Source organism: Vipera ursinii (assembly GCF_947247035.1).
Source record: "Vipera ursinii genome assembly, chromosome: 8".
In the NCBI taxonomy this organism is placed as follows: Eukaryota; Metazoa; Chordata; class Lepidosauria; order Squamata; family Viperidae; genus Vipera; species Vipera ursinii.
In genome coordinates this window covers 10202559-10215195 of record NC_139519.1, presented here as the reverse complement: position 1 = coordinate 10215195, position 12637 = coordinate 10202559, and the positions used below count along the sequence as shown (strand labels likewise).

At 38.2% G+C, this 12637-nt stretch overlaps 1 protein-coding gene across 1 annotated transcript in view; it reads right to left on the bottom strand.

The window, feature by feature from the left end:
- Nucleotides 1-1141: 1141 nt before the first annotated feature.
- The window catches only part of LOC310643883 (zinc metalloproteinase-disintegrin-like protein H3), a gene marked incomplete at its 5' end in the record, with an annotated part of 78019 nt that continues 66523 nt past the window's right edge, over nt 1142-12637 (bottom strand). The window contains 8 exon segments of the mRNA XM_083368545.1: nt 1142-1470; nt 2035-2167; nt 4252-4354; nt 6716-6911; nt 7971-8060; nt 9075-9252; nt 11253-11383; nt 12501-12585. Coding sequence (XP_083224671.1) covers nt 1426-1470; nt 2035-2167; nt 4252-4354; nt 6716-6911; nt 7971-8060; nt 9075-9252; nt 11253-11383; nt 12501-12585 — 961 coding nt within the window. The 3' untranslated portion in view covers nt 1142-1425.

Genomic DNA, 12637 nt, shown 5'->3' with positions numbered 1-12637 from the left:
GGGTGTGTAAGTGTTCTCATGGCCATAAGAGGAAGCTAGTAACGTAGCTACTCTCTCTCTCTGAATTCACTGCTCTCTACTATTACTGTTTTTGCGCTGTTACTGTTATAAACCTGAATTGTGTATTGACCTCTGGACCAGTAGGAAGACTTTGTATTTTGGATTGCTACTTGGACTGTTTATTTTTGACTGTGCATTTTTGTATTTACACCACCTTAAAGTAAACTACTTTTTGCTTTTACAACTCAGTGTAGTCTTATGTGACTCTTACTGCTCTCAATACCCTTCCTTGTCTGTGCAACTCTTTGGTAGCACAAGGAGATCTCTGCACAACAAATTCCTTAATATTCACAACAATTTTTCCAGCTCTGTGGTCATCAATGATCTCAAATTCACCTATGTAGCTGTGTTTCATCATCACAGTTAAGAACCGGACAATTACTTTGGAGCACAACCTGATGAGAACTTGATCCTTGCCACATTTCTCTTCATTGTTGATGCTTTTAAGAGCATCTGCCAGAACATTCATGCGCACCATGATGCCAGAGGGCAGCAAGATGGCAGAAAAAGCCCATAAAAACATTTTATTTTTTTATTTTTCTTCATTCTTAGTGTTGGATGTTCATTTTTCTGTTTCTCTGATTTTATTTTATTCTTGTTGACAAATGAAAATGAATATTTTTTTTAAGGAAAATGTTTTCCTTCTTATCCAGGAAGCTTCTTCAGTTCTTCACTTGGCTGAGAAGTGAAAGATTTTCAAGGATAAAAGAAGGTCCTTCTGCCTTTTAAAAACACATTTGGAACTGCCTTGCAATATGTGGATTTATTTATTGTTAGGGGCTCCTTCTGAAACAAAATACTATCTTTTGAATTTTCTGGATGACTGTGAATAAGTTCCTTTAATGCCAGTAGATAATTCACCTGATGGTTTACCTCAGGATTGCATGCAATGTCTTGATGCAGTTTATTCCAGCAAACCAGATTTGAAAAATGACCCTTTACAAAATGCAGAATAGTTTATTGATTGAAGCAGCTACACCTTGGAAAGCCAGTGTGAAATTGTGGGAGAGGAAGCGTTGACTTCAAATACACCAGCTCAAAAGGCAGAACTTGTTGAATTAAATGTGCTTTGCAATTGGCAAACGGTAAAATGGTCATTTTATTTATTTATTTATTTTGACAGCAAATAAGCCTTTGGTGTTGTACACACCCACGGAGCTTTGTGGCAGGAAAAAGGTTTGAGTACAGCAAAAGGTAAAGAGATTAAATATGGAGAAGAAATATTGCAGAATTTAGATGCCATCTGGAAGCTAAAATTGATTTACTAGTAGGATGCAGGCAGATGGATCGCTTTGGACTAGAGGGAAGCTGAACCTTCTGGAAGGAGGATCTCCAAAATCAAATCTGGGAGAAGCCAGAGGTTGATTAATAGGCTGTATTCACATCAACACACTGCCCGTTGCTGCACACCTGAAAGTCAAAGTAAGAGATTATCAATGGTGTAAGACAGCACTTTCCAAACTAACCCAAACTTCTTTCAGGTTCATTATTGTATAAAAATCAAGGGGAAGTGATTCCTGCTCATTTAATGTAAGCTTTGGGGTTGCTTCAGCATTTCTAAGTGGCTTCATTGTTAGGTCACAATCAGCTCTGCCCTGATTTTCTCATTTCTCTCTTCCACCTTCCCTATGGAGACACCTAGAAGTTTAGAGAAAGGACTGACTCTTGACAATCTGTCCAGAAGATGCTGCAAGAGAGAACCACAAAGCTCTGAGAAGGCCAGGCGTTTTGTTCTTGCAAGAAAGAAAGAAGCCCTGGACATCCCCTCATTTGTTGTGGTTGTTGTTTGAAGAAAAAACAAAGTAACAACAACCAAAATAAGGATAGTTGGATACTTGTTCTTCTATGTAGATTCACTGTAGCTTGGAAACTCTAGACCAGCTTTCAGCAGTGATCGATTGCAAAAAAAAATTAGTGATCACCCCTTGGAATCAGACTTTAGAGCATACAGATTAGAGGTAATCTTTTACTAACCATTCCATCTCCACATTTTGTTCCAGGATCAACCATTCCCTTATTTTCATCTCTGGGAGTATAGTAGATTTGGCAAGGATTCTTGTGTTGAGGTAAATTATCGAAGCAGTATAACCTGCCACATTTTACATCTCTGAAAAGGAAACAGTCAATTCTTACTAATTAATAAGAATGAGGTTTGTTCCTTTGCTTATTTGCAAATATTCATTCATTCATTTATTTCCCATGTCCCCATCTCACTAGTACAATGACTTTGGGGTGACTTACGATATAACAAAAAGATAGAATGTGCAACAAACAATTAAAATTAGAATAAAAGGTAAAAATTAAGAAACATGGTGGGCAGCCTGGGGATGAAAATATTCAGTATTCCATCAGCCATCCCTAATGTAACATGCCCATGCTGACCCCTCCAATGAAGCAGCAGAGCCTTGTTTGAAGGTTGTTCCTGGGGGCCAGAACTCTGGGGACAGACCTCACCTCTGACAGGAGAATATTACGGGGGGTGGGGTGGGGGGGACAGCTGAATAGGCTTTTCTCCTGCACCTCACAAACCAAAAGCCTTTGACTGACAGGATATAAATTCAACATTTTCCACTAAAAGGATTGGATCAGGTTAATCCCAACAGTTCCACCAGTTTCCTGGACCCATGTCATAAACGGCTTTAAAGGTAATGGCCAACTCCTTGAATTGACCTGGAACCAAACTGACCACCTGTTCATCATATAACAGTGGTGTCACATGTAAGAGGCCTCCAGAACTATCAGCACCACTGTGTTCCGTACCAGTTGCACTTTCCAAATACTCTTCAAGGGTAGCCCTATGCAGTAATCCAACTGGGAGGTGACCAGAACACGTCACTGTGGTAACAGACAGTTGATCTTATATTATCCTTTATGTGTGTTTTTTTAATTAGAGATGGAGAAACAGAGGTTTGTTCAGCCTCAATATGAACTGAGTTGCCTTTAACATGTACCTGAAAAATCTTACAAGGTGTTTCAAGGTTTGAACCAAAATAAAGAAACACAGTTCCGGTATCTCCAACTAGTTCACTGTGATTTCCCTGTTTTGGGGGGTGAAGATAGTTTGAGTCAGGATTCTCAACTTAAGAGCAAGGAATGCATCTATTATCCAACTGGAAAATGCCTACAGCAGAATTAGGAGATTTAGTTTTTTTCCAGATTCTAGCCTAGAATTCCCCAAATCTCTGATCAGTGGATGACAGGAAGTTGAAATCTAAAGGTTGGGCAGCTACACTAAATGTTGAAGAGGGAAAGTGCCCCCCCATGGATATTATTCTATTTCTTTTTTAAAAAAAAGTTGGAAGAAAAAATATTTATGATTTAACTAAGGATACATAAAATAAGAACTTCCCTTCCTTTAGCAGAAAACGATGGCACAGGGGTCTGTGTGTTTGCCTAAGAGCAGAGTCTGGATTTACACATACCACTAAAAGATAATGTGGCTTATCGTTTAGTTTGGGTTCAACATGTGGAGCCAAATTAGCCCTTGTGGCTTCTAAATCATGATTTATGACTAAATTCAATTCATAAACTCAGCCAACCAAGGTTTATTCAGTAATATGCAAGTTGAATAAGCTGGGTGATGTCAGCCCAATAAGAAAGGGTGATAATAGTATAGTCCTTGACTTACAACCACAACTGTGTCCAGAATTTCCCTTGCCAGTTTTACAATCTTTTTCCCATGGCGATGAGGTGAACCGTTAAGTGAATCACACGGTTGTTAAGCAAATCCAACCTCTCCCATTGACTTTGCTTGTTGGAAGCTGGCTGGGAAGATGGAAAATGGTGATCATGTGACCTCAGGAAACTGAGGCCCTCATAAATACAGGAACCTGAATTTTGATCACATGACTACAGGATGCCATGACAGTTGGAAGTGGAAGAATCACCTATAAGTCATTTCTTTGAGGTTAGTAAATGAAAGGTTATTAGTCAAGGACTATCTGTCCTTTCCCACACAACCTTTTAAAAGGCACTTCTATCCTCCTGGCACTCTTTTTACACCCCATTTTTGCTCCATCTTGTAACCCAAGATGGAAAACAAAGAAAATTAGCCATTCAGAAATTGTCTCATATTTCAATTATATTAGTCAGGCGAGAGAGTCATATTCCCACAGATGTGGACCATAAAATATTTCTTATTATCCTTATATTATATCATCATCGTAGCAGGAAATAATTTAGATTGCTTACTGTGGTGCACATGGAATCTTTCTACCATTTTCCTTTCTGCAGTAGCCATATTCATTGCCCAGACGATTAAACTGAAAACATGCATCTTGAGCCACAGTTGCACCTGCAAGAGAGAGTGAGGAACCAAGACAAATACATGAATGCGTAAGATGCCAGCAAGATAAAGAATGGATTAAGAGATTTCAGAGGAGTTCCATATAATTTAGTTAATATTGACTTGCTTACTTATTTATCTAATCCTCATTATGAAGCTTTCACTATCACAGTGTTACACTAAACTTGCTTATTCCATTTGATGGACACAAAGCTGAAGCCACTATAATACAACGTGCAGGAGACCATGCGGTAAATCAATGGCTGTAGGGGAATCTGAATCCAGATTTCTTCCTCTGTGTCTGGCATTTTTAAACTTCAGCTTTATCATGGATACATTCCTGTGCTGGAATGCAGTGAAGAAATGGATTCCCAGAAGGGAGGGGATGAAATCCTGAGGAGTAAGAGGCAACTCTGCCTGGAGATCATGTGTGAGAGAAAGAGGGTGAAGACATCTCCTCCCTAATAGTTTACAGAGTGTATTGTAGATGCAGATAGTAGTCTGGCAAGATTTTGACTATAGGAATGAAACAAGAAAGAATTCTGCTTGGAATAACCATCATGTGTCATTCTTGATTTAAGACCTGTCAGTTCCTGGGCACAAGCCTCTTTGAATACAGTTTGATTACTTGCAAAGGATTGAGCTATTACTATTCTTTGGAGTGTTACCTCATTTCAGGCTATTTACCTGATCAAAATAATGATTCTCTTTGTTTGAACATCAACATCAACATCACATGCCACCTGACCCTTCATAAACAATTTACATAAGAGGGTGGAAGGGGAACTCATCAAATTTGAAGAGAACAGCATACTGGTAGGAATAGCCATCACTCCACATGATAGGCTTACAATCCAGAAGGATCTTTTAAGCATTGAGTCCAATCTAACAAAATTAAATTCAGTAGTGAAAAAGTAAAAAAAAAGAAATCTACATTTAGGAAAGAACAAGCAAATGCACAGGTATAGAAGAGGTGATACCTGGCTCAATAGTTGTAACTTTGAGAGGGATCTTGGAGTCCTAGTGGACAATCACTTAGATATGAGCCAGCAGTGTGTTACAGCCGCCAAAGAAGCCAACACAATGCTAGGCTACACTTTTCCAATAGTGACAAGTTGTTTTACACTACAATTAGGCTACACTAACAGAGGAATACAATCAAGATCACACGAACTGTTAGTACCACTTTATAATGCTTTGGAATATTGTCTACAGTTTGTTTGCCACAATATGAAAACTAATGCAGAGAAAAGCAGCAAATATAATTAGAGGACTGGAGGCTAAAACATATGAAGAACAGTTGCACAAATTGGGTACCTCTAGTTTAATGAAAAGAAAGACTTGGAGTGACATAACAGTGTTCCAATATCTAAGGTGCTGCCACAAAAAAAGAGGATGCCAACTGATTCTCCAAAGGACCTGAAGGGAGAGCATTACCAATGGATGGAAACTAATCAAGGAGAGAACCAACCTAGAAACAGGGAGAAATTTCCTGAGAGAACAGTTAATCAATGGAATGGCTTGCCTTCAGAGGTTGGGGTGCTCCAACATTGGAGGTTTTTAAGAAGAGATTGGAAATGGTATAGGGTCTACTGCTTGAACAGGAGGTTGGACTAGAAGACATCAAAGACTCCTTACAACTCTGTTGTTCTGTTATTCTGTTAATTCTGAATCTTTTAATTAGAGATCAATTATTTAGTGCATCACCTATATATGGCAAAGAGAAATCTCCCCGTTAGCTGAAAACTATCTACCCTATGTGAAAAAGAGGAACTTATTTCACTTTTCTTTTTCAATATAAAGCCATGCTGAAAATTTTGTAATAGTCTGGCATTAAAATGATGAGTGATAAGTGATAAGAATCACATCCCCCAACATCTGTTTCTTCAATTATTATGCCAAATGTAAGGAAAATTTCAGTCGCAGGGTTGAATACTCTTAGCGCACAGTCCCATGTTCAATTTACATTATCACTCATTGAGATTGGCTCAGATCTTCCTCCAATTTGGGAAAGTATGAACAACCCACAAAAACGTCCTTCCCCCAAAGTACAACTCTGGGCTCTAAAGCATACAAAGAATGGAGGCTTTAATCTTAAAAAAATATTCCTTCTGGAAAAGACCTTCAGAAGTTGTGGGTGCTCCAACACTGGAGATTTTTTAAAGAAGAGATTGGAAATGTTATATGGCTTCCTGCTTAAGCAGGGAGGTGGACTAGAAGACCTCCAAGGCTCCTTCCAACTCTGTTACAGAACAGAAATGTAATGATGATTTACTATGGATAAAAAAGGAGAAAATATATTTCATTAATGGCAATGACTATCTTAATCCTTTATAACACCAGTTTTCTGAAATGCTAAAGTTGACTTACTTGCCCCAAAGAGAGAAATACATTGCTTTCCCAAGATGGGGCATGTCCCATTGTAGCAGTAACCATTGTTGTTTTGGCATGGATGTCCATTCCTTTGGAACTGATCTGTGGGACACTCAGCAGATTGGCCAGTGCAGACATCAGACACGTCACATTCACCGTTTGCTGGCCGGCATACTGTTCCTGCTCTCCCAAACTGTGGGCGAGAATAAAAAATACTCCAGCTATCACTCTTCAGCAGCAGAGATCAAAGAGTCAAACCATGATTCACAACACATTTCAAAACCTCCCCTTCATCTGTCTTCAGGATCAACAAGCAAGGCATCCCTGCCCTATAAGAATTGTGTGGTGCCTAGAAGTCCCAGTCTGTATTATTTGCTATGGGGAAATGATTGCAATGAAAGGCTCAATTCCTAAAACACAAGTTCTACATTTTGGCTGACCATAAAGTGAAAATCATTTGGGCTGCTGTGAAAAAGCAGCAAAAAGTGAATTGCTGAACTTCTCATGATATATTTTTATTTCTTTACATAGGAAGAAGCATTCATAGAATTTTCTGTCACGTGCTGAAAAACACGTGGCTCCCTTCTCTTGCTCTGAATCTAGACTTGTGATGGAAATATGGTAATAACAAAATGTTTTGGGCCACTCTGCTCAAAAAGTTCATTACAGAGTCAACTGGGATCCCACATAGAAAGAAGGAATGAGAACCTGCACCTCTCTTTTCATGGTCCTGCATTATCTCCAGAATGTGCCACCAAAACACCTGAATTTACAGCCTTAGAGAGCAGGAAGAGAACTTAAGAGGAGGAGGAGGCCATTTTACTTCTAGAAGTCTCCTGCACCTACTTCCATCCTAAAAGGCTCAGAGAGAAAAATGTCACAGCATTACCAGGGACCTCTTAGAACCTTCCAGTAAGTAGGTAGCTGAGTTAGGGCAGCAATCTCAAACATTGCCCACCCTTATTTAAACTTAGTTTCCATGCAATCTCAGTCAAAGAAAAAATATATTATTTTCACAGACATGATTTAACATGTTGAAAGAGTGCATTTGAGATTGAGACAAGGCTGAAATTTTGTTAAATTATCCTCCCTATGGGTATGTTCATAAGGGTCAAATAAACTGGAAGAAGGGATAGAAATAAGGATAAAATGTTTTGATCATAGTAAAAATCCAAAGAGATATTAAATTTCTATATGGCCAGTATGGAGCAAGGTAAAATTTCTCCTGGTGTTAAAAATAATCAAGTCTTACTTTGCATTGGTCGCAACACTCTCCATCTGCACATTGTGACCCTGGTGTAAGTTTACATGTTGCAGCATTGCAGCACGGATTTTGACAATCCTGAAAACCAAAACATATCAAACGATGTCATAGAATTTACTGACTGGTCTTTTTTAATTGATCTATTTTGAAGAGGAAAACTGCCAAGGAAAAAGACATTTCTGCAATGTGTTCCCTCTTATGGGTTCATGCTAGCAAATGAACAAACTGTTTGTTATTGCAAACGTATAATGGCATATATCTAGGAAAGGGCCTTATCTGATATTTCCTAAGTGAAAAGAATAAAACAAATAAAAATATCCTCATCTCCTAATTGTGAAGCCCACATAACCTACAGCCCCATTCCTTTCTTATTCATGAGGGATTTTCTACTCATCGTGCCAGCCTTTGAGGTAGTCCAGAGAAGAAGCAACAACCATGAGCATGAACACTACCATGATTGTAAGGTTACAGTAGCAGAATCTTTCAATAATGAAAGTCCATTTCTACCACCTCATCTTTACGGACCAAGAGAATGGGTGGGAGGTGTCCCTCTTGAGATGTTTGCCATGCCCCATTGCTTCTGCAGGCTAATCTACTTCTTATATGACCATTGACTGGATGTTTCCTCCTTCTTTTGTCTCTTAAGGACATTCTCACAGACCATTACAGATGTATTTAACAACATAAAAACACTATATTACTGTTCTTATAAAAATATTATTAGGATCAGAGCGTAGATTAAAGATGATCAGATATGGGAGGGAGCAGCTCAAGAAAATAATGGGACAAGATAATGTGGCCATGTCAACAAAATAGGGGTTTTCAGGAGGGAAGGATTTTCGTGAAGTGGTAAATCACCCATTTTTTTTAAAAAAAATGCTGTCTTCCCCATTCCTCTACAACTGTTTAACCAAATCCAAGAAACCACTTCATACATGCATGTACATAAAGGGCACAAACCTATGCCATTCACAAACTAACCTCTTGGATGGCTCAAACCACTTAGAAAGCCAGATGATTTTTCGAGGAATCCCATTTTTGAGAAAATTCTTCAAATGATCCTTGTTGATTGAAAAAAAAAAAAGAACTTACTCTAGGAGAGCCACAGTCACAATCTTCTCCTAGCTCCACCAAGTAATTTCCGCAAACTGCAGGTGAAACAATATCTGTTTTCAAGGGTTTGTTGAGAATGCATTGAGGCATTTTATTAATAAGATACTTCCGATGTTCCTCCCGACTACAATCACTGAACCGAATGGAACCTTCACAGCTGTAGAGATGAACCAAAATAAGACCATGACATCATCCATATTTGGACTAGGAACAAAATTCATTGCAAAAACATGTAAGATGGAAAAGGGATGGCTAATGAAGAAATGCAGTGGGGTTTTTTCCTCTAAAGCTAACAAAATAGCTAAGAGAAATGATTTGTACCCCTTGATCTTAGTCCCAGGTTATCCTCCTTCAGTTTTAATTCCACTAACTTTCCTTTCTTTTTTAACAAAATACATTTGCAATGAGAACTCCATGTGATATTAGTTGATCGAGCTGCGTCTTGTGTCTGAGTGGGGTGCCTTTTATTTTCATTTTTAGTCAGCCTCTCTGTGGAAGGAAAATAATATAATTGAAGGGAAAACTGTGGAATTTTGATCCAGTTTTAATTTTCTTCTTTTGGAGGGATAGGACCTTTTATAACAATGAAGAGAGAGCTAAGTATGCTAACTCTTTATTGGCCTTAAAGTATTTGTTGTTGATTTCTTTTGTTGAAAAGGTGATAATATCAGCAACTGACCTCTGAAGCTGAATACTTAAATAGATGCAAACACAGCATCCTAAGCCCAGCAAAGCACCTTCCTAATGTTAATTCAAATCATTAGGAATATAATTATTGTCCCTCAAGTTAGGAGGTGGAAACAAGAACACAAAGAGAATTGGATGGTGGTCATTAAACAGACTATATGGTCTTCTTCCAAAGTCAAAGTTGCACCAGATCCCTTTGGTGGGGTTAATTGAGCAAAATTGTTTTCTAAGCAAACTCTTCTGTACAAAACATTACAAAGCGTCTAGAAGTATTAAACAGTAATCATGATGCCTGGAAATCCTTTAGGAAAGACAGGAAAGGCTACATGACAGTCTCCATATTTTCTGGCCTCTTTGCCATTGCACGAAATAGGAGGCAAGGAAGTCCTCGGACTTTAGCAGAAGAAACCAGAAATTGATCCAAAGGTGGGATGCTCACTGAGCCTACACAAAACTCTTACACAAAAGTTATGGAGAGTTTTGCAAAAGACAATTTCTGAGAAGATTTTGCTTCCTTTTTCCTTTTCTTTTTCCTTCTTGATAAAGTAAGGCCTAAACTTGCACCCAGAAGAAAACATTGGTAGTCCTTGACTTGCTGTCACAACTGGGACCAGAATTTCCACTTCCAAGGAAGCCAGTTGTTAAGTGAGTCGTGCTCAGTTTTACAACCAGTTTTGCCACTTTGTTAAGTGAATCACACAGTCATTAAGGGACCCAGCTTGCTCCACTGGCATTGCATATGGGAAGACAGCTGGGAAAGTCACAACTATTTATGCAAGTGTCATAAATACACGAGGGTGTTGCCAAATGCCCAAATTTTGATTCTGTGACTGAAGGGAGGCTGGGATGGCTGTAATTGTGAGGAACGGTCGTAAGTCACTGTTCTTAGGTCCATTGTAACTGTGAATGGTTGCTTAAGAAGTAGTTGTAAGTCAATGACTTCCTGTAAATTGCTACCTGTTGATTTCAGAAGACTGCAATATATGACAGAGATGTAACATATCTTCTACCTTGATAAAGGGGCAAGGCAGGAAAACCCCAAGGATGCTAATTTATCTTTTTCTTCCTGCTGTTGCCTGGTTCAGAATAATTTTTTCTCCCATTCTGCTTCCCAGTTTAGGAAAGTCTTCAACGTCTAACTTAGTTTCCTCTTTTATCCATCAGAGATATTAATATTTGGTTTCTTTGGCTGTGCTTCCTACGCTGTTCCTTTAAACTCTGGGGTTTGGGAGGAAGCTACTGAATGATGGTTATTCGATTGCTGAGAACATTTCTACCTTTTTAAATATGACACATTTTAACTACACATGGAAAGTGACACACAAATGACCCAAACCCTCTTTTTTTGTAACTCCCTGACCCTTTCATTTTTGTAAATTCTCAGCATATTTAATTTAACAATTAATTGCAACCAATTAATTTTAAAATAACTTGATTGGAAAGGCATTAAAAGTTTTCCTCAATCCTTACCTTAGTGTCCCAGACATAATGCATGATTTAGCTCCGCAAGTACACTGAATTCCGTCATGATCCATGCCCAGATTATGACCCATCTCATGGGCCATTGCCAATGCAACCAAAAAATTTACTTTGTTATGATCCTGAAGATAAGAGAATATTTTGTTTATTGTTAGTTCACCAAGAAACTGAAAGTGAATCCAATTATTATTATTAGCACCAAGTGGCTAAAACTGGTGACTAAGTGACCAATTTTAAGTTGAGGATACCATCTCAGGATTCCTCTATCTCTTCCGAATGTATGTGTGCCCACCAAGACTCCAGAACATACACAAATACATCTAGAAGGAAACTTTAAAGCCTAAAAGCTACAGCACAGGAGAAGATCAAAAGTTATGCATCCATTTGCTGTCTGCATTTATTTACTTTCTAAAACTTACAGGCAACTTTACTCCAAAAACTACTCAGTGTCTTTTGCTACAAGCTAGTATTTTCAGAATATTGAAGGTACCCATTCTAAACAGACTTAAGGATGAGTTGTTTTTTTCTGAATAAAATGGCCTTCTTGAGGAAACAGGATTATCTTGTACTACCAGGATCCTAACTCTGCTTATTAAGAAAGAAAAGTTTATGAGTTTTGTTGTAGAAGTTTTGTTTATTGCCATGTGTCTCCATTCTTCCTACATGAACAAAAAGCTAACTTTACTGTTTCTCAATAGATGCTTAGTATCATGTTAACTAATAGTTTTCTTGCAGGATCTTAAAATACTGGAGTTTTTTTTTTCTTTTTTAAGTAGATTTAGTATTCTCTCATTTTCGCAATGTACTTTAATTCAGTCACATGCAATCTAGACACTACATTTCTTGGAATGAAAGTAGGGTGATTCATGTTTGTCATTAGGATTGCTAAGAATATTGTTCAGAATTATTATTTGGAAGTATTGTGACATGATTTGACCTGCTCATTTGCCAGTCAGAGCACAGTTTGACTCCTCCTGATCCAGAAACATTATAATATATTGTCGTCTTTGACATATGGCTTACTGCATACAAAAAGCCTGTTCTACAACATGTCTAGAATGCATTGTGCCAAAATGCCATCAGTTGAGGCAGGATCTGGGGATGTAAAATCCATAAATAAGTCTGGAAATGAAATGGATCGAAAATAAGAAGAGACTTTATTTATAAAGAAGTTATGCCTGTACATAAGTTTTCACTTCAGTACAAATAGATAACAGGTATCTTTTTTTTAATATTAACCTGAACAATTGCTGCAGAATATTGTGGGTCGCACATACTGCCCAAGTAACCAAGTCCTGCAGTTGGTCCATTAAAGTTAATGCCCCTATAAGAAAGAAGAGGAGGGGGATAAAATGTATAGAAGATAGAAGCACATT